At 43.3% G+C, this 23,431-nt stretch overlaps 1 protein-coding gene across 2 annotated transcripts in view; it reads right to left on the bottom strand.

Annotated features, from left to right (window-relative positions):
• Positions 1-19,515, bottom strand: part of gab2 (GRB2-associated binding protein 2) — a gene marked incomplete at its 5' end in the record, with an annotated part of 92,562 nt that extends 73,047 nt beyond the window's left edge. For both annotated transcript variants that reach the window (XM_029716068.1, XM_029716069.1), the window contains 1 exon segment: positions 19,212-19,515. In XM_029716068.1, coding sequence (XP_029571928.1) covers positions 19,212-19,515 — 304 coding nt within the window.
• Between the last annotated feature and the right edge of the window lie 3,916 nt (positions 19,516-23,431).

Genomic DNA, 23,431 nt, shown 5'->3' with positions numbered 1-23,431 from the left:
ACTGCCCTGTGCAGCCCGCTGACAAGGCAACAGCTGTCACGTCCTGGCCAGTATAAGGGTTAATTAGTATTGTAGTTTGGTCAGGACGTGGCAGAGGGTATTTGTTTTATGTGGTTCAGGGTGGTGTGGTTGTTTAAAGGGTGTTTGATTTAGTATTTCCGGGTTTTTGGTTGATGGTCTATGTTTATGTATTTCTATGTGTAGTCTGGTGAGTGTGTTCTATGTTTGGTTAATTGGGGTTGGGACTCTCAGTTGAAGGCAGGTGTTGTCTATCTGCCTTTGATTGAGAGTCCCATATATTAGGGTGTGTTTGTGTTTGTTATTTGTGGGTGATTGTTCAGTGTTTAGCGTAAGTAAGCCTAACAGGACTGTCAGTTTATCGTTCGTTTTCTTGTTTGTTGTTTTGTATTCGTGTTGATTTAATTAAATGTTCAAAATGAACAACTGCACACCTGCTGCGTATTGGTCTACCTTTTCCGATGACGATTTCGCATTATCGTCAGAAGACGAAGATATGTGACAACAGCACTGTTATATTACAGGATGTTATATTACAGGATGCCATATTATAGGATGTTATATTACAGGATGCCATATTACTGGATGCCATATTACAGGATGTTATATTACAGGATGTTATATTACAGAATGCCATATTATAGGATGTCATATTACAGGATGCCATATTATAGGATGCCATATTACAGGATGCCATATTACAGGATGCCATATTACAGGATGTTATAATATAGGATGCCATATTACAGGATGTTATATTACAGGATGCCATATTACAGGATGTTATATTACAGGATGTTATAATACAGGATGCCATATTACAGGATGTTATAATACAGGATGCCATATTACAGGATGTTATAATACAGGATGCCATATTACAGGATGCCATATTAAAGGATGTTATATTACAGGATGCCATAATACAGGATGCCAAATTATAGGATGCCATGTTATAATACAGGATGCCATATTATAGGATGCCATGTTATAATACAGGATGCCATATTACAGGATGTTATATTACAGGATGTTATATTACAGGATGCCATATTACAGGATGCCGGATCACAGGATGCCATATTACAGGATGTTATGATACAGGATGCCATATTACAGGATGTTATATTACAGGATGCCATATTACAGGATGTTATATTACAGGATGTTATATTACAGGATGCCATATTACAGAATGTTATAATACAGGATGCCATATTACAGGATGCCATATTACAGGATGCCGGATTACAGGATGCCATATTACAGGATGTTATAATACAGGATGCCATATTACAGGATGTTATATTACAGGATGTTATATTACAGGATGCCATATTACAGGATGTTATATTACAGGATGCCATATTACAGAATGTTATAATACAGGATGCCATATTACAGGATGTTATATTACAGGATGTTATATTACAGGATGCCATATTACAGGATGCCATATTACAAGATGTTAAATTACAGGATGTTAAATTACAGGATGTTACATTACAGGATGCCATATTACACTGTAGGATGCCATATTACAGGATGTTATATTACAGGATGCCATATTACAGGATGTTATATTACAGGATGCCATATTACAGGATGTTATATTACAGGATGTTATATTACAGGATGCCATATTACAGAATGTTATAATACAGGATGCCATATTACAGGATGCCATATTACAGGATGCCGGATCACAGGATGCCATATTACAGGATGTTATAATACAGGATGCCATATTACAGGATGTTATATTACAGGATGCCATATTACAGGATGTTATATTACAGGATGTTATATTACAGGATGCCATATTACAGAATGTTATAATACAGGATGCCATATTACAGGATGCCATATTACAGGATGCCGGATTACAGGATGCCATATTACAGGATGTTATAATACAGGATGCCATATTACAGGATGTTATATTACAGGATGTTATATTACAGGATGCCATATTACAGGATGTTATATTACAGGATGCCATATTACAGAATGTTATAATACAGGATGCCATATTACAGGATGTTATATTACAGGATGTTATATTACAGGATGCCATATTACAAGATGCCATATTACAAGATGTTAAATTACAGGATGTTAAATTACAGGATGTTACATTACAGGATGCCATATTACACTGTAGGATGCCATATTACAGGATGTTATATTACAGGATGCCATATTACAGGATGCCATATTACAGGATGCCATATTACAGGATGTTATATTATACTGTAGGATGCCATATTATAGGATGCCATATTACAGGATGTTATAATACAGGATGCCATATTACAGGATGTTATATTACAGGATGCCATATTACATGATGTTATATTACAGGATGTTTTATTACAGGATGTTATATTACAGGATGTTATATTACAGGATGTTATATTACAGGATGTTATATTATAGGATGCCATATTACAGGATGCCATATTACAGGATGTTATATAATAGGATATAGGATGCCCAGCAGCAACAGTCCCAGCCACACACACACACAGGGCCTGGTGGCATCAGGCAACCTGAAACTCTGGGCAAAAGTAGTGCACTACATAGGGAGTAGTGTGCCATATGGAACAACCTCATTAGTTCAACTAAAATCGATGGCTTTGAAGGGCACTTTGGAAGGGGGAAAACACACACGCAGGCATGCAGGCAGGCAGACAGACAGGCAGGCAGGCACGCACGCATGCAGGCAGGCACACACGCACGGAGGCAGGCAGACAGACAGACAGAGCGAGCGACAGACAGAGCGAGCGACAGACAGAGCGAGCGACAGACAGAGCGAGCGACAGACAGACAGAGCGACAGACAGAGCGAGCGACAGACAGAGCGAGCGACAGACAGAGCGAGCGACAGAGAAAGAGCGACAGAGAAAGAGCGAGAGAGAGACCTCAAAATGGCAGCAGGACATATACCCAGGCCGTGAGCAGGGCAAAAGGCCCAACCCCCACTATTACACACGCCCAAGCCCCATCATGCCCAAGCCCCATCATAAGAGGTATGTAACAGATGCTCAACATGCTCTGCTCACACCTACTGTGATGGCCCGGGCCTAAACCACACAAAAACAACACTAGACACTACGGAACACAAAGCTTTTACTATCTCATCCTGGAATATACAAGGTCGGAGGTCATCTGCCTTGGGCCTAAAGAGCAGAAACCCAGACTTCATCAAAGAAATCAGAAATACAGACATTGTCATTGTACAAGAAACCTGGTATAGAGGAGACGGACCCACTGGTTGCCCTCTAGGTTACAGAGAGCTGGTAGTCCCATCCACCACACTACCAGGTGGGTGGTATAGAGGAGATGGACCCACTGGTTGCCCTCTAGGTTACAGAGAGCTGTTAGTCCCATCCACCACACTACCAGGTGGTATAGAGGAGATGGACCCACTGGTTGTCCTCCAGGTTACAGAGAGCTGGTAGTCCCATCCACCAAACTACCAGGTGGTATAGAGGAGACGGACCCACTGGTTGCCCTCTAGGTTACAGAGAGCTGGTAGTCCCATCCACCAAACTACCAGGTGTGAAACAGGGAAGAGACTCAGGGGGTATGCTAATTTGGTATAGAGCAGACCTAACCCACTCTATTAAATTAATCAAAACAGGAACATTTTACATCTGACTGGAAATGATCTCAACAGAGAAAAATGTCCTCATGTGTCCTACCTATATCCCCCCAAAAGAATCCCCATACTTTAACGATGACAGATTCTCCATGCTAGAGGGGGAGATCAACCATTTCCAGGCTCAGGGACATGTAATAGTCTGTGGCGATCTAAATGCCAGAACTGGATAAGAACCCGACACCTTCAGCACACAGGGGGACAAACACCTACCAGGAGGTGAGAGCATTCCCTCCCCCATATGCTCCCCTAGACACAACAAAAACGACTCACAATTCCTGCAGCACTGTCGGACGCTGGGTCTGTACATAGTCAATGGCTTCGAGGGGACTCCTATGGTAGGTACACCTGCAGCTCATCTCTTGGCAGTAGTACTGTAGACTACTTTATCACTGACCTCAACCCAGAGTCTCTCAGAGCGTTCACAGTCAGCCCACTGACACCCCTATCAGATCACAGCAAAATTACAGTCTACTTGAACAGAGCAATACTCATTCATGAGGCATCAAAGCGAAATGAACTGAGTAATATTAAGAAATGCTATAGATGGAAGGAATGTAGTGTGGAAACCTACCAAAAAACAATTAGGCAAGAACAAATTCAAGCCCTTCTTGGCAATTTCCTGGACAAAATGTTTCACTGTAATAGTGAAGGTGTAAACTTGGCAGTAGAAAACCTAAACAATATAATATTTGACCTCTCAGATTCCCTATAAAATCAAAAAATATCAAGCAGACAACCTAAGAAAATGATCAACAATGACAAATAGTTTGATGAAGCATGTAAAAACCTAAACCTAAGAAATTGAGAAGCCTGTCCAGCCAAAAACAGAGACCCAGAAAACCTGAGCCTTCACTATGGTGAATCACAATACAGAAATACACTACGGAAAAAGAAGGAACAGCACGTCAGAAATCAGCTCAATGTAATTGAAGAATCCATAGAATTTAACCACTTCTGGGGAAATTGGAAAACACTAAACAAAAACACGAAAAGTTATCTATCCAAAATGGAGATGTATGAATAAACCAGTTTTTTGGCTCTATAACAAAGACCAAGCAGCAGAAAATAAACACAATATCAATTACAAATCTTAGAATCAACTATTAAAGACTTCCAGAACACACTGGATTCTCCAATTACATTGAATGAACTACAGGACAAAATACAAACCCTCCAACCCCAAAAGGCCTGTGGTGTTGATGGTATCCTCAAGTGAAATGATAAAATATACAGACAACAAATTCCAATTGGCTATACTTAAACTCTTTAACATCATCCTCAGCTCTGGCATCTTCCCCAATATTTGGAACCAAGGACTGATCACCCCAATCCACAAAAGAAGAGACAAATTTGACCCCAATAACTACAGTGGGATATGTGTCAACAGCAACCTTGGGAAAATTCTCTGCATTATCATTAACAGCAGACTCATACATTTCCTCAGTGAAATGTACTGAGCAAATGTCAAATTGGCTTTTTACCAAATTACTGTACGACAGACCACATATTCACCCTACACACCCTAATTGACAAACAAACAAAACAAAACAAAAGCAAAATCTTGTCATGTTTTGTTGATTTCAAAAAAGCTTTCAACTCAATTTGGCATGAGGGCCTGGAATACAAATTGATGGAAAAACATATGACATGTACACAAACAACAAATGTCCCCAACCAAGGAGGGCCTACAGCAGCACCTAGATCTTCTGCACAGATTCTGTCAGACCTGGGCCCTGACTGACCTGGGCCCTGACAGTTGATTTCAGTTAGACAAAAATAATGGTGTTCGAAAAAAGGTCCAGTTCCCAGGACCACAAATTAAAAATTCCATCTAGACACCGTTGCCCTAGAGCACACAAAAAACTGTACATACCTCGGCCTAAACATCCGCGCCACAAGTAACTTCCACAAAGCTGTGAACGATCTGAGAGACAAGACGAGAAGGGCCCTCTGTGCCATCAAAAGGAACATAAAACACAACATCCCAATTAGGATCTGGCTAAAAATACTTCAAATCAGTTATAGGACCCATTATGGGGACAAACACCAAATTCAAATCAAAGCTTATTTGTCACGTGTGCTGAATACAACAGGTGTAGACCTTACAGTGAAATGTTTACTTACAGGCTCGAACCAATAGTGCAAAAAAGGTATTAGATGAACAACAGGTAAGTAAAGAAATAAAACAACAGTAAAAAGACTGAAAAATAACAGTAGAGAGGCTATATACAGTAGAGAGGCTATATACAGTAGAGAGGCTATATACAGTAGAGAGGCTATATACAGTAGAGAGGCTATATACAGTAGAGAGGCTACATACAGTAGAGAGGCTATATACAGTAGAGAGGCTACATACAGTAGCGAGGCTATATACAGTAAATTGGGACTCTGCAGAATTCTGCAGAAATATCCTCTGTGTACAACGTAAAACACCAAATAATGCACTCAGAGCAGAATTAGGCCGATACCCAATAATTATCAAAATCCAGAAAAGGGCCGTTAAATTCTACAACCACCAGGGCTCCCGAGTGGCGCAGCGGTCTAAGGCAGTACTAGCTGTGTCACTACAGATCCTGGTTCGATTCCAGGCTGTGTCGCTGCTGGCCGCGACCGGTAGACCCATGTGGCGGCGTACAATTGGCCCGGGTTAGGAGAGGGTTTGGCCAGCAGGGATGTCATTGTGTACTAGTGATTCCTGTGGCGGGATGGACACATGCGCGCTGACACGGTTGCCAGTTGGACGGTGTTTCCTCATTGGTGCGACTGGCTTCCTGGTTAAGAAGCAGTGCAGCTTGGCGGGGTCATGTTTCTGAGGACGCATAGCTCTTGACCATCGCCTCTCCCGAGTCCGTACCAATTGAATACTGTGAAATTTGTGAAAAAAAGAGGTAAAAATAAAACTATTTTTACAACCACCTAAAAGGAAGCGATTCCCAAAACATCGATAACAAAGCCATCACCTACAAAGAGATGAACCTGGAGAAGAGTCCCCTAAGCAAGCTGGTCCTGGGGCTCTGTTCAAACACAAACAGACCCCCAGGACAGCAACACAATTAGACCCAAACAAATGATGAGACAAAAAAAAGATAACTATTTAACACACTGTAATTGAACTAGCAAAAAAACAATTTGAAAATTGGAATGCTATCTGGCCCTAAACAGAGAGAACACAGTGGCAGAATGCCTGACCACTGTGACTGACCCAAACTTAAGGAAAGCTTTGACGATGTACAGACTCAGTGAGCATAGCCTTGCTATTGAGAAAGGCCGCCGTAGGCAGACCTGGCACTCAAGAGAAGACAGGCTATGTGCAACACTGCCCACAAAAAAGGGGTTGGACTTCCTAACCTCCTACCCAATGACCATAGAGACATATATTTCCCTCAGATTACACAGACCCACAAATAATTTGAAAACAAATGAAACATGGATAAACTCCCAAAGTTGTTAGGTGAAATACCGCATTGTGCAGTTACAGCAGCAATATGTGTAACCTGTTGTCATGAGAGAAGGGAAAACAGTGAAGCACAAACACCATTTTAAATACAACCTATATTTATCTGTTTACTTCATTTTCCTTTTCATACTGCAACACTGTACATAGCCAATTATATTACATTTGAAATGTCTATATTCTGTTTAAAATGTTGTGAGTGTAATGTTTACTATTGTTTCCCTTTTTTCGTTTACTGTCTATTTGCTTGGTAAACATAAAGAGAGAATTCTGTCTGTCGGAGCAGACGTATGTGTGTTTATGACAGTGGGGGTGGGGCAGTAGGCAGCAAGCTATATCAATACTCAGATCGGTCTGTGCCAAGCAGAGCGGTGCAGACTCCAGGGACAGGCAACAAGGTTAGCCTGGGGTAGTGGAGTAATGTATTGTTCTCTGCTCTCTGCCTCTCTCTCTCTCTCTCCCTGCCTCTCTCTCTCTCTCTCTCTCTGCCTCTCTCTCTCTCTGCCTCTCTCTCCCTCTCTCTGCCTCTCTCTGCCTCTCTGCTTCTCTCTGCCTCTCTGCTTCTCTCTCTCTGCCTCTCTGCCTCTCTCTCCCTCTCTGCCTCTCTCTCTCTGCCTCTCTCTCTCTGCCTCTCTCTCTCTGCCTCTCTCTCTCTGCCTCTCTCTCTCTGCCTCTCTCCCTCTCTGCCTCTCTCTCCCTCTCTGCCTCTCTCTCCCTCTCTGCCTCTCTCTCCCTCTCTGCCTCTCTCAGTAAACATTACACTCACAAAAGTTGCAAAAGAATAGACATTTCAAATGTCATAATATGTATATATCCAGTGTTGTAATGGGTTGTATATATCCAGTGTTGTTATGGGTTGTATATATCCAGTGTTGTTATGGGTTGTATATATCCAGTGTTGTTATGGGTTGTATATATCCAGTGTTGTTATGGGTTGTATATATCCAGTGTTGTAATGGGTTGTATATATCCAGTGTTGTTATGGGTTGTATACATCCAGTGTTGTAATGGGTTGTATATATCCAGTGTTGTTATGGGTTGTATATATCCAGTGTTGTTATGGGTTGTATACATCCAGTGTTGTAATGGGTTGTATATATCCAGTGTTGTTATGGGTTGTATATATCCAGTGTTGTTATGGGTTGTATATATCCAGTGTTGTAATGGGTTGTATATATCCAGTGTTGTAATGGGTTGTATATATCCAGTGTTGTTATGGGTTGTATATATCCAGTGTTGTTATGGGTTGTATATATCCAGTGTTGTTATGGGTTGTATATATCCAGTGCTGTAATGGGTTTGATTACAGATTGATCCTATCCTAACTGATCCTAACAGATCGTAACTGGGTTACATGTCAGAGCTAAAACCAAGCCATGAGGTCGAAGGAATTGTCCGTAGAGCGCCGAGACAGTATTGTGTCGAGGCACAGATCTAGAGAAGGGTACCAAAAAAATTCTGCAACATTGAAGGTCCCCAAAAACACAGTGGCCTCCATCATTCATAAACGGGAGAAGTTTGGAACCGCCAAACTAGTTCTGGCCAAACTGAGCAATCGGGAGAGAAGGGCCTTGGTCAGGGAGGTGACCAAGAACCCGATGGTCACTCTAACAGAGCTCTAGAGTTCCTCTGTGGAGATGGGAGAACCTTCCAGAAGGACAACCATCGGCAGCACTACACCAATCAGACCTTTATGGTAGAGTGGCCAGACAGAAGCCACTCCTCAGTAAAAGGCACATGACAGAGCACTTGGAGTTCACCAAAAGGCACCTAAAGAATCTCAGACCATGAGTAACAAGATTCTCTGGTCTGATGAAACCAAGATTGAACTCTTAGGCCTGAATGCCAAGCGTCACGTCTGGAGGAAACCTGGCACCATCCCTACGGTGAAGCATGGCGGTGGCAGCATTATGCTGAGAGGATGATTTTCAGCGTCAGGGACTGGGAGACTAGTCAGGATCGAGGCAAAGATGAACAGAGCAAAGTACAGAGAGTTCCTTGATGAAAACCTACTCCAGAGCGCTCAAGAGTTCCGACTGGGACGAAGGTTCACCTTCCAACAAGACAACGACCCTAAGCACAGGCAAAACAACGCAGGTGTGGCTTTGGGACAAGTCTCTGAATGTCCTTGAATGACCCAGCCAGAGCCCGGACGATCGAACATCTTTGGGGAGACATGAAAATAGCTGTGCAGCAACACTCCCCATCCAACCTGACAGAGCTTGAGAGGATCTGCAGAGAAGAATGGGAGAAACTCCCCAAATACAGGTGTGCCAAGCTTGTAGCGTCATACCCAAGAAGACTCAAGGCTGTAATCACTGCCAAAGATGCTTCAACAAAGTACTGAGTAAAGGGTCTGAATACTTATGTAAATGTAATATTTCAGTTTTTAATTTTTATAAATCTGAAAACATTTCTAAAAACCTGTTTTTGCTTTGTCATTATGGGGTATTTGTGTGTAGATTGGTGAGGGAAAAATGTGGAGAAAGTCAAGGGGTCTGAACACTTTCCGAATGTCAGGATATGTCAAGATATCTAACCCTAAATCAGACGGGTAGACTACTAGACCACATACAGTGCTTTCGGAAAGTATTCAGACCCCTTGACTTGTTCCACATTTTGTTACTTTACAGCCTTATTCTAAAATGGATTAAATAAAAAGAAATCCTCATCAATCTACACACAATACCCCATAATAACAAAGTGAAAACACTATACCTTATTTACATAAGTAGTCAGACCGTTTGCTAAGAGATTCGATATTGAGCTCAGGTGCATCCTGTTTTCATTGATCATTCTTGAGATGTTTCTACAACTTCAAATCAAATTTTATTGGTTCACATACACATGGTTAGCAGATGTTATTGCGAGTGTAGCGAAATGCTAATGCTTCTAGATCTGACAGTGCAGCAGTTTCTAACATGTAATATTAGGGGATTATTCAGAGGTGGAACCTTTCCTTGGGAATTAACGGGAATATATGGGAATATACGGAAATATATGCAAATGTTTATTAATACCATTTAAAATGTAGATGTTTTCTGCATTGGATATATTTACCATATTATATGGAGACAGAAACTTAAACCTTTTACCTTATCATAAGTAGACATAATTGCAAATGATTAAATCCTTCCAATAAAAATTAAAAAAAACAATTTAGTTATGAATTGAACTTTAATTAAATGAGTTGACTCTTCACATGGGATGATTTCACTGAACAACAAAAGAAAGGGAATATTGAATAATCCCCAATGATCCATCACACATCCCAAAAAATGTTTAAATGATAGTCTAGAAACTAAAGCTTTGGTTGTCTTCCTCTCAGGCTTCCATGTCTTCTCCCTGGACCTCCTCACCTCTTGAACATCAGACTCTGAGGCCTCATCTTCACTGTCACTTTCCAACCTTGTTGAGGATGGCTCGTTGTCAGGTTCGAAAAGCCTCAAATTTGCCCAGATGGCCACCAGTTTTTCAACCCTTGTATTTGCCAGGCTGTGCGTGCTTTGGTGTGTGTGTTCCCAAACAAGGACCAGTTGCGCTCTGAGGCAGCTGATGTTGGTGGGATTTGGAGGATGATGGAGGCAACAGCGGAAAGAGCCTCAGATCCACAAAGTCCATTCCACCAGGTGGAGCTTCAGGCAGAAGTCTTCACGCTTTTTGATGTATTTCAGAACTGTAGTTTCCTCTGCTTGGAGCAACAGTGAAGTGGGCAGGGCAGTATGGATATCTTCTCTTACATCTGCAAGCAGAGTCTGAACATCAGACAGGATGGCATTGTCTCCCTCAATCCGTGGCAAAGACTACTGCTATAGGTTTCAGGAGTTTCAGGCTGATTACCACTCTATCCCAAAATACTTCATCCTGGAGGATCCTCTTGATGGGGCTGTCCATATCGGCAGACTGTGATATGGCCATTTCTTGGAGAGACTTTTTCCCCCTCCAGGGAAAATACATCAAACATGATGACAACACCACCCCAACGGGTGTTGCTGAGCAGCTTCAATGTGGTGCTCTTATTCTTCTCACTTTGCTTGGTGAGGTAGATTGCTATCGATAAGGTGTCTGATTCATCATTTTCACCTCAAACAGAATTAGAGGGACTTTTGTCAGAGGTTGCTAGTTGTGAGTGCTGAGGGAACTTTATGCACTTGTCCAGGTGATTGGTGTTGTTTGAAAAAGAAATATGTATACATTTCCACGTAGATAACCCATTGTTTTATACACTAGGTTAGCCGGGCGGGTGTCACCCTTGTATGTTCTTGGAACCAGGTAGGACAGTGGGTTAGGGTTTAGAATGTGTTAGGAAGGATTAGGTGTGTAGAAGAGGAGGGACCTTTTGTTTATTTTCATTACTTGGACCCCGATCCCAAACATTCCCTTCTCTTACCTTCCCTTGTTGTGGTTGTTAGTTTTTGTTTTCTTACTGGTTCTTTATGGGTGTTATATATTGTTTATTTAACTAATTCACTAAACATCTCCTGAGGGCTAACATTGAGTTCTGGTTGTGGTCTGGTTATTTTAGCTCATTGCACCCCACATTTCTTCCCATTTCATCCGTGTTACCTGGTGTGTTTAGGCCCAGGCATTTACGTCTCCTCCTCAGACGAGCTACACCCGAGGGGAGAACGTAAAATGGGGGCTCGTCCGGGATTTTTATTGGTCCAGCTTGTGCCCGCACACTAGGGTAGTAAAGGTGGATTGGGTGATTCGGTGTAGTGTTTAGTTCTGTGTAGTAGTTAGGTGGTGGATTTAGAAAATGGCCAACTTTAACCTGAAGTTTTTTCTGGATAACCCAACATGGGAGGGTTTTGAGAATTGTAGGAGAGTGGATTTAGAGACTTTGGCAGACCATTTCGATATCTCCGTGCCAAGGGGATTTGTTAAGGCGGAGGTAAAGGCATTGGTATTAGCGGCGCTGATGGAAAAGCAGGTGTTGGTTTTGCCTCGGCCTGCGGTTGAAGAGGTGGTGGATGCTCTGGGTACCCCGTATAGGCCCGATGATGAGGTCGAGTATAAGGCCCCGGCCACCTTGCCTCGATTTGACCCTCTTTCTCCTATGCCTACGGCTGTACATTTACAGATGGAGGCAGAAGAGCGAGCACAAATCCGAAAGGATGAGCTACATCTCAAGTTGGAGATGCGCCGACTGGAGTTGGAAGCAGAAAAGGACCTTAAGATAAGGCAGATGGACTTCGAAATGCGCAAATTGGAATTAGAGGTGGAGATGGCGAGGCTGTCCGCTGTCCCTGTCGTTTCCAATAGTGTGTTTTCCACCCCAGGATCTGCCTCCACCTTTGACATCAGCTGGCATATTGCTTTAGTTCCACAATTAGCCTCCTCCTCAGACGAGCTACACCCGAGGGGAGAACGTAATACATGGTTATAGTGGGTACAACATCTTATATATACACTTCCTTATACACTCGCTCACCGAGTCAGCGTATACGTCAATGTTATTGTCCGAGGCTATCCGGAACATATCCCAGTCCACATGATCGAAGCAATCTTAAAGCGTGGAATCCAAATTGGTCAGACCAGCATTGGATAGACCTATATATGGGTACTTTTTGTTATAGTTTCTGCCTATAGGAGGGGAGCAACAAGATGGAGTCATGGTCATATTTGCCAAAAGGAGGGCGGGAGAGGGCCTTGTATGCGTCACGGAAGTTAGAGTAGCAATGGTCCAGAATGCTACCGGCTCGTGTCGCGCTTTTGATATGCTGATAGAATTTAGATAGCCTTGTTCTCAGATTAGCTTTGTTAAAATCCACAGCTACAATAAATACAGCCTCGGGATATATGATTTCCAGTATGCATAAAGTCCAGCGAAGTTTCTTGATGGACGTCTTGGTATCCGCTTGAGGGAGGATATACACGGCTGTGACGATAACCAAGGAGAGTTCTCTTGGGAGATAATACGGTCGGCATTTGATTGTGAGGAATTCTAGGTTAGGTGAACAAAAGGACTTGAGTTCTTGTATGTTGTTACAATTACACCATGAGTCCTTAATCATGAAGCACACAACGCCGTCCCGTGTGGCTCAGTTGGTAGAGCATGGTGTTTGCAACGCCAGCGTTGTGGGTTCGATTCCCATTGGGGACCAGTACGGAGAAAAAAAATGTATGAAATGTATGCATTCACTACTGTAAGTTGCTCTGGATAAGAGCGTCTGCTCAATGACTAAAATGTAAAATGCTCTTACCAGAGAGATGTTTGTTCCTGTCGGTGCGATGCACTGAAAATCCTGTTGGCTGTACGGACTCAGGCAGCATGTCCCCAGATACTCTGTTTCATGGAGACATGGCTATGTTACAATCCTGGATATCTCTTTGTAAAGCAACTCTTGCCCTAATTTTGTCGACTTTGTTAACTAGGGACTGGACGTTAGTGAGTAACATACTGGGAAGCAGTGGGTGGTGTGCGAGCATCCGAAGCCTCACTAGAAGACCGCTCCTGCACCCTCTCCTCCGACGGCATTGTTTTGGGTTGGAGTCACTTCAAATGCCCTGGGAGGTGCGGACAAAATATTACATATATTATTATTCCTGGTCGTAGTGCTGGTTGTAGTGCTGGTCGTAGTGCTGGTTGTATTCCTGGTCGTAGTCCTGGTCGTAGTCCTGGTCGTATTCCTGGTCGTATTCCTGGTCGTAGTGCTGGTCGTAGTGCTGGTTGTATTCCTGGTCGTATTCCTGGTCGTAGTGCTGGTCGTAGTCCTGGTCGTAGTGCTGGTTGTATTCCTGGTCGTAGTGCTGGTTGTATTCCTGGTCGTAGTGCTGGTCGTAGTCCTGGTCGTAGTGCTGGTTGTATTCCTGGTCGTAGTGCTGGTCGTATTCCTGGTCGTATTCCTGGTTGTATTCCTGGTCGTAGTGCTGGTTGTATTCCTGGTTGTATTCCTGGTCGTAGTCCTGGTCGTAGTCCTGGTTGTATTCCTGGTCGTAGTGCTGGTTGTATTCCTGGTCGTAGTGCTGGTCGTATTCCTGGTCGTATTCCTGGTCGTAGTGCTGGTTGTATTCCTGGTCGTAGTCCTGGTCGTAGTCCTGGTCGTAGTGCTGGTCGCATTCCTGGTTGTATTCCTGGTCGTAGTCCTGGTCGTAGTCCTGGTCGTAGTGCTGGTCGTAGTGCTAGTTGTATTCCTGGTTGTATTCCTGGTCGTATTCCTGGTCGTAGTGCTGGTCGTAGTCCTGGTCGTAGTGCTGGTTGTATTCCTGGTCGTAGTGCTGGTCGTAGTCCTGGTCGTAGTGCTGGTTGTATTCCTGGTCGTATTCCTGGTCGTAGTCCTGGTCGTAGTCCTGGTCGTAGTGCTGGTTGTATTCCTGGTCGTAGTGCTGGTTGTATTCCTGGTCGTAGTGCTGGTTGTATTCCTGGTCGTAGTGCTGGTCGTATTCCTGGTCGTAGTGCTGGTTGTATTCCTGGTCGTAGTGCTGGTTATATTCCTGGTCGTAGTCCTGGTCGTAGTGCTGTTTGTATTCCTGTTTGTATTCCTGGTTGTATTCCTGGTCGTAGTGCTGGTCGTAGTGCTGGTCGTAGTCCTGGTTATATTCCTGGTCGTAGTCCTGGTCGTATTCCTGGTCGTAGTGCTGGTCGTAGTGCTGGTCGTATTCCTGGTTGTATTGCTGGTCGTATTCCTGGTTGTAGTCCTGGTCGTAGTCCTGGTCGTAGTCCTGGTTGTATTCCTGGTTGTAGTCCTGGTTGTATTCCTGGTCGTAGTGCTGGTCGTAGTGCTGGTCGTATTCCTGGTTTTATTCCTGGTCGTAGTGCTGGTTGTATTCCTGGTCGTAGTGCTGGTTGTATTCCTGGTCGTAGTGCTGGTTGTATTCCTGGTCGTAGTGCTGGTCGTATTCCTGGTCGTAGTGCTGGTTGTATTCCTGGTCGTAGTGCTGGTCGTAGTCCTGGTTATATTCCTGGTCGTAGTCCTGGTCGTAGTGCTGTTTGTATTCCTGGTTGTATTCCTGGTCGTAGTGCTGGTCGTAGTGCTGGTCGTAGTCCTGGTTATATTCCTGGTCGTAGTCCTGGTCGTAGTCCTGGTTGTATTCCTGGTCGTAGTGCTGGTCGTAGTGCTGGTCGTAGTGCTGGTCGTATTCCTGGTTGTATTCCTGGTCGTAGTGCTGGTTGTATTCCTGGTTGTAGTCCTGGTCGTAGTGCTGGTTGTATTCCTGGTTGTAGTCCTGGTCGTAGTGCTGGTAAGTTGACATCTCTCTGATATCCAATATTTCTTCCCAGCTGTATGCAATAACACTTAAGTTTTTCTGGGCTAACAATGTAAGAAATAATACATAAAAACCAAAATGCTGCATAGTTTCTTAAGGACTAGAAGTGAAGCTGCCATCTCGATCGGCGCCATCTTGCAAAGATCGTTGATTGGAGTCCACCTGTGGTTAATTAAATTGATTGGACATGATTTGGAAAGGCACACACCTGTCTTAATAAGGTCCCACAGTTGACAGTGCACGTCAGAGCAAAAACCAATCCATGAGATCGAAGGAATTGTCCCTAGAGCTCCGAGAAAGGACATGAACCTGATTGAATATATCTGGAAAGACCTGAAAATAGCTGTGCAGCGACGCTCCCCATCCAACCTGACAGAGCTTGAGAGGATCTGCAGAGAAGAATGGGAGAAACTCCCCAAATACAGGTGTGCCAAGCTTGTAACGTCATACCCAAGACTCAAGGCTGTAATCGCTGCCAAAAGGGCTTCAACAAAGTACTGAGTAAAGGGTCTGAATACTTATGTAAATGTGATCGTTTTTTTTATTTGTATAAATTTGCTCAAAATGTGTAGATTGAGGGGGAAAACGATTTAATGAATTTTAGAAAAAGGCTGTAACGTAACAAAATGTGTAAAAAGTCAAAACGTCTGAATACTTTCCAGGTCCACTATACTGTGGCTTTAATAAGACAACACCCTGATGTTATTACACTGTGGTTTTAATAAGACAACACCCTGATGTTATTATACTGTGGCTTTAATAAGACAACACCCTGATGTTATTATACTGTGGTTTTAATAAGACAACACCCTGATGTTATTATACTGTGGCTTTAATAAGACAACACCCTGATGTTATTATACTGTGGCTTTAATAAGACAACACCCTGATGTTATTATACTGTGGCTTTAATAAGACAACACCCTGATGTTATTATACTGTGGCTTTAATAAGACAACACCCTGATGTTATTATACTGTGGCTTTAATAAGACAACACCCTGATGTTATTATACTGTGGCTTTAATAAGACAACACCCTGATGTTATTATACTGTGGCTTTAATAAGACAACACCCTGATGTTATTATACTGTGGTTTTAATAAGACAACACCCTGATGTTATTATACTGTGGCTTTAATAAGACAACACCCTGATGTTATTATACTGTGGCTTTAATAAGACAACACCCTGATGTTATTATACTGTGGCTTTAATAAGACAACACCCTGATGTTATTATACTGTGGCTTTAATAAGACAACACCCTGATGTTATTATACTGTGGCTTTAATAAGACAACACCCTGATGTTATTATACTGTGGTTTTAATAAGACAACACCCTGATGTTATTATACTGCGGCTTTAATAAGACAACACCCTGATGTTATTATACTGTGGTTTTAATAAGAGAATACATTGATGTTATCATCTAACCTGAAGCTATTGAGGGATCCAATCATACGGTCCCAGGAAACACACAACGTTGTCCCAGGAAACACACAACGTTGTCCCAGCATACACACAACCACCACACAACGTTGTCCCAGCAAACACACAACCACCACACAACGTTGTCCCAGCATACACACAACCACCACACAACGTTGTCCCAGCAAACACACAACGTTGTCCCAGCAAACACACAACCACCACACAACGTTGTCCCAGCATTGTGATATAAGACTGCTGATGTACTGTTCTCTGCCTTGCCGTTTTGACAACGAGGCAAAAGTGATCCGATTAGAGAATGTAGGAGGAAGGAGAGAGAGACCCAGAAAACAACCCCTAACCTACTGCACCTCAGATAAACAACCCCTAACCTACAGCACCTCAGATAAACAACCCCTAACCTACTGCACCTCAGATATAAACAACCCCTAACCTACTGCACCTCAGATACAAACAACCCCTAACCTACTGCACCTCAGATATAAACAACCCCTAACCTACTGCACCTCAGATAAACAACCCCTAACCTACTGCACCTCAGATAAACGACCCCTAACCTACTGCACCTCAGATAAACAACCCCTAACCTACTGCACCTCAGATAAACAACCCCTAACCTACTGCACCTCAGATAAACAACCCCTAACCTACTGCACCTCAGATATAAACAACCCCTAACCTACTGCACCTCAGATACAAACAACCCCTAACCTACTGCACCTCAGATATAAACAACCCCTAACCTACTGCACCTCAGATAAACAACCCCTAACCTACTGCACCTCAGATAAACGACCCCTAACCTACTGCACCTCAGATAAACAACCCCTAATCTACTGCACCTCAGATATAAACAACCCCTAACCTACTGCACCTCAGATATAAACAACCCCTAACCTACTGCACCTCAGATATAAACAACCCCTAATCTACTGCACCTCAGATAAACAACCCCTAACCTACTGCACCTCAGATAAACAACCCCTAACCTACTGCACCTCAGATAAACAACCCCTAACCTACTGCACCTCAGATAAACAACCCCTAACCTACTGCACCTCAGATATAAACAACCCCTAACCTACTGCACCTCAGATATAAACAACCCCTAACCTACTGCACCTCAGATAAACAACCCCTAACCTACTGCACCTCAGATAAACAACCCCTAACCTACTGCACCTCAGATAACAACCCCTAACCTACTGCACCTCAGATAAACAACCCCTAACCTACTGCACCTCAGATAAACAACCCCTAACCTACTGCACCTCAGATATAAACAACCCCTAACCTACTGCACCTCAGATATAAACAACCCCTAACCTACTGCACCTCAGATATAAACAACCCCTAACCTACTGCACCTCAGATATAAACAACCCCTAACCTACTGCACCTCAGATATAAACAACCCCTAACCTACTGCACCTCAGATATAAACAACCCCTAACCTACTGCACCTCAGATATAAACAACCCCTAACCTACTGCACCTCAGATATAAACAACCCCTAACCTACTGCACCTCAGATATAAACAACCCCTAACCTACTGCACCTCAGATAAACAACCCCTAACCTACTGCACCTCAGATAAACAACCCCTAACCTACTGCACCTCAGATAAACAACCCCTAACCTACTGCACCTCAGATAAACAACCCCTAACCTACTGCACCTCAGATATAAACAACCCCTAACCTACTGCACCTCAGATATTAACAACCCCTAACCTACTGCACCTCAGATATTAACAACCCCTAACCTACTGCACCTCAGATATAAACAACCCCTAACCTACTGCACCTCAGATAAACAACCCCTAACCTACTGCACCTCAGATATAAACAACCCCTAACCTACTGCACCTCAGATATTAACAACCCCTAACCTACTGCACCTCAGATAGAAAACAAGACTCCTAGGTGGGTGGGGCTAAGGGCTGGGTGGGGCTAAGGGCTGGGTGGGGCTAAGGGGTCATAGTACATATCGTGGTTGTTCTCCTCTGACTGGTTGAAGCCACCAGGTTAAAGGTTAAGTAGGATTCAGGGGTCAAAGGTCAGGGGAAACGTACCGTGGTTGTTCTGCTCTGACTGGTTGAAGCCACCAGGTTAAAGGTTAAGTAGGATTCAGGGGTCAAAGGTCAGGGGAAACGTACCGTGGTTGTTCTGCTCTGACTGGTTGAAGCCACCAGGTTAAAGGTTAAGTAGGATTCAGGGGTCAAAGGTCAGGGGAAACGTACCGTGGTTGTTCTGCTCTGACTGGTTGAAGCCACCAGGTTAAAGGTTAAGTAGGATTCAGGGGTCAAAGGTCAGGGGAAACATACCGTGGTTGTTCTGCTCTGACTGGTTGAAGCCACCAGGTTAAAGGTTAAGTAGGATTCAGGGGTCAAAGGTCAGGGGAAACGTACCGTGGTTGTTCTGCTCTGACTGGTTGAAGCCACACAGCTGACAGATAGAGCGGACCCACTTGTTCATCTCCTCCTCGGTCTCCGCCACCAGGTAAAAAGTGCGCTCTGACGTCTTGATGTCGAACACGAAGCTATCCTGAAACTCTTTCCTCTTGAAGGTCAGCCCAGCGTCCACCTGCTCACAGCAATGCAGGTCGATGATCCGGATGGGCTTCTTAGAGTGGTCGTTCTTATAGTACTCCAGGACATCAGGGTCGCCAGACATACGACCGCTACGCAGGATGAACCAACGCTTTTTCCACGCCTGGAGAGAAGAAGACAATTAAAAAATTTAAAAAAAAACAGTCTTCAACAAATTATATAACCGCGGAAACACACAAACAACTCTCAGTTTGATCACAAAACCCTTACCGGCCCTCAATTCATAAGTGAAATCAGACCAACTTCAACAAGTCATTTAGTTAACAGTGATTCCCCCTGAAGAACAAAATCATCAACTCTGTTGACTGTTCCTACAGTCTGTTCCCACAGTCAGTGCCCATGGTAACAGCGAGGCCTGTAAAGACACAGTCGAGCAACAGTTGGGGAGTTAACTCTGATCAAAAACACAGATTGAGATCAGAGGCAGAGTTGGTGGTTGGGAAAGGGAGGCGTCAGAGGCAGGTGTTACTAGCCCCCCCCCCCCCCCCCCCCCCCAATGTATTTCCTGTGCTGCTCATATCCCTCAGAGAGAAGGAAGAGAGAGAGAGAGAGAGAGACACACACACGCTACAGACAAACAGATCCTCTGTGACAGCTTCACTCCAGCAAACACACCTGCAGGGACGGGCTCCTCCCTATCACAAAAGTGACTGACAGCTGTGGACAAGCCAATAAGAATCGAGCCAAACGTGGATGTCCAATGGAGTGCAGCCGAGGGAAAGTCAGGCGGTGACAATAAAAACAAAGGCCATCAGAAAGCAAATATTAAGAATACAATGACACTCACAATATTATGGACACCTGTAGCCTGTACACAGAGAGAGACACAATATTATGGACACCTGAAGCCTGTACACAGAGAGAGACACAATGTTATGAAGTATGGACAGTATATAAATAGTAATAGTGTGTATAGACAGTAGTTATATAGGATGGTGTGTATAGACAGTAGTTATATAGGATGGTGTGTATAGACAGTAGTTAAATAGGATGGTGTGTATAGACAGTATAGACAGTAGTTATATAGGATGGTGTTTATAGACAGTAGTTATATAGGATGGTGTGTATAGACAGTAGTTATATAGGATGGTGTGTATAGACAGTAGTTATATAGGATGGTGTGTATAGACAGTAGTTATATAGGATGGTGTTTATAGACAGTAGTTATATAGGATGGTGTGTATAGACAGTAGTTATATAGGATGGTGTGTATAGACAGTATAGACAGTAGTTATATAGGATGGTGTTTATAGACAGTAGTTATATAGGATGGTGTGTATAGACAGTAGTTATATAGGATGGTGTGTATAGACAGTATAGACAGTAGTTATATAGGATGGTGTGTATAGACAGTATAGACAGTAGTTATATAGGATGGTGTGTATAGACAGTAGTTATATAGGATGGTGTGTATAGACAGTATAGACAGTAGTTATATAGGATATTGTGTATAGACAGTATAGACAGTAGTTATATAGGATGGTGTGTATAGACAGTATGGACAGTAGTTATATAGGATGGTGTGTATAGACAGTAGTTATATAGGATGGTGTGTATAGACAGTATAGACAGTAGTTATATAGGATGGTGTGTATAGACAGTATAGACAGTAGTTATATAGGATGGTGTGTATAGTGGTAGTTATATAGGATGGTGTGTATAGACAGTAGTTATATAGGATGGTGTGTATAGACAGTAGTTATATAGGATGAGCCTTGGCTAGAATACAGTATATAGATATAAAGTGTGTAAAACAGTATGTTAACATTATTCAGGTGACCCGTGTTGAATGACTAGATACACCGGGCAGCAGGTCTCTAAGATGGAGGGTAGAGTACCGGGTGGTAGTGTCTAAGACTAGTGGTGACTGTTTAATGGAGGGTAGAGTACCGGGTGGTAGTGTCTAAGACTAGTGGTGACTGTTTAATGGAGGGTAGAGTACCGGGTGGTAGTGTCTAAGACTAGTGGTGACTGTTTAACAGTCTGATGGCCTGGAGAAAGAAGCTGTTTCTCTCAGTCTCTCTGTTCTGTGCATCAAAGCTGGACACTTATATGAAATCCCGCTATCCCACAAACCATCAGACAGGAAGTGTCAATACAGGAGTAAGATTAAATCGTACTACACCGGCTCTGACGCTCGTCAGATGTGACAGGGCTTGCAAACTATTACAGAATACAAAGGGAAACAGAGCTGCCCAGTGACACGAGTTTACCAGACGAGCTAAATTACTTCTATGCTTGCCTTCAAGGCAAGCAACACTGAAGCATGCATGAGAGGCCAAAAAGATCATCAAGGACAACAACCACCCGAGCCACTGCCTGTTCACCCCACTATCATCCAGAAGGCGAGGTCAGTACAGGTGCATCAAAGCTGGGACTGAGGGGGGCTGAGGGGAGGGGAACTAGGTAGGGGGGGCTGAGGGGAACTAGGTAGGGGGGGCTGAGGGTAAACAACAATGCTTTTTTTGTGGGCAGTAATAGCTCTTATAGAGTCATGGAACGTCGTCCTAATTGGACTGAGGTTGAAGGGACGATTGAATAGGGAGATTTGCAATAGCATGGTCATCAGACTGTTAAATAGCCATCACTAACTCTGAGAGGCTGCTGCCTACACTGAGACCCAATCACTGGCCACGTTAATAAATGGATCACTAGTCACTTTAAACAATGCCACTTTAAATAATGCCACTTTAATAATGTTTACATATCTTACATGACTCATATCATATGTATATACTGTATTCTATACTATCTACTGCATCTTGCCTATGCCGCTCGGCCATCGCTCATCCATATATTTATATGTACATATTTTAATTCACCCCTTTTAGATTTGTGTGTATTAGTTAGTTGTTGGGGAATTGTTAGATTAGTTGTTAGATATTACTGCACTGTTGGAAACCAGAAACACAAGTATTTCGCTACACTTGCATTAACATCTGCTACCATGTGTATGTGACAAAAAAATATATATTTGATTTTGAGAATGCCAAGGGTGTGCAAAGCTGTCATCAAGGCAAAGGGTGGCTACTTTGAATAATCTAAAATGTAAAATATATTTAGATTTGTTTAACAATTTTTTTGGTGTTAGAATGACAATCACTAAGAAAGGACAGGGCAACAACTCTTACAATTCCAACTATTGAATCCTGCAAGATACTAGTCTTTATTGTACAACAATACAACTTTTTTGCCAAAGCAGTGATTCGGGATATCATTTTTTTGTTGGTCATCGCTCATCCATATATTTATATTGATATATTCTTATTCCATTCCTTTACTTAGATTTGTGTGTATACGGTAGCTGTTTCGGGAATTGTTAGATTACTTGTTAGATATTACTGCACTGTCGGAACTAGAAGCATAAGCATTTCGCTACACTCGCAATAACATCTGCTAACCATGTGTATGTGACCAATAACATTTGATTTGAGCATCAGCTGTTCCAGACGACTGTGTGATCCACAGCCGATGTGAGTAAGACCTTTAAACAGGTCAACATTCACAAGGCCGCAGGGCCAGACGGATTACCAGGACGTGTACTCCGAGCATGCGCTGACCAACCGGCAAGTGTCTTCACTGACATTTCCAGCCTCTCCCTGATTGAGTCTGTAATACCAACATCTTAGACATGAAGTGCTTTGAAAGGCTGGTCATGGCTCACATTAACACCATTATCCCAGAAACCCTAGACCCACTCTAATTTGCATACAGCACTAACAGATCCACAGATGATGCAATCTCTATTGCACTCCACACTGCCCTTTCCCACCTGGACAAAAGGAACACCTATGTGAGAATGCTGTTCATTGACTACAGCTCAGCGTTCAACACCATAGTGCCCTCAAAACTCATCACTAAGCTAAGGAACCTGGGACTAAAAACCTCCCTCTGCAACTGGATCCTGGACTTCCTGACGGGTCGCCCCCAGGTGGTGAGGGTAGGTAACAACACGTCCGCCACGCTGATCCTCAACACTGGGGACCCTCAGGGGTGCGTGCTCAGTCTCCTCCTGTAGT

This window comes from Salmo trutta, chromosome 26 (assembly GCF_901001165.1).
Source record: "Salmo trutta chromosome 26, fSalTru1.1, whole genome shotgun sequence".
Taxonomy (NCBI): Eukaryota; Metazoa; Chordata; class Actinopteri; order Salmoniformes; family Salmonidae; genus Salmo; species Salmo trutta.
Note: the sequence above shows the minus strand (reverse complement) of the source record. Positions and strands in the feature narration are given on the sequence as shown.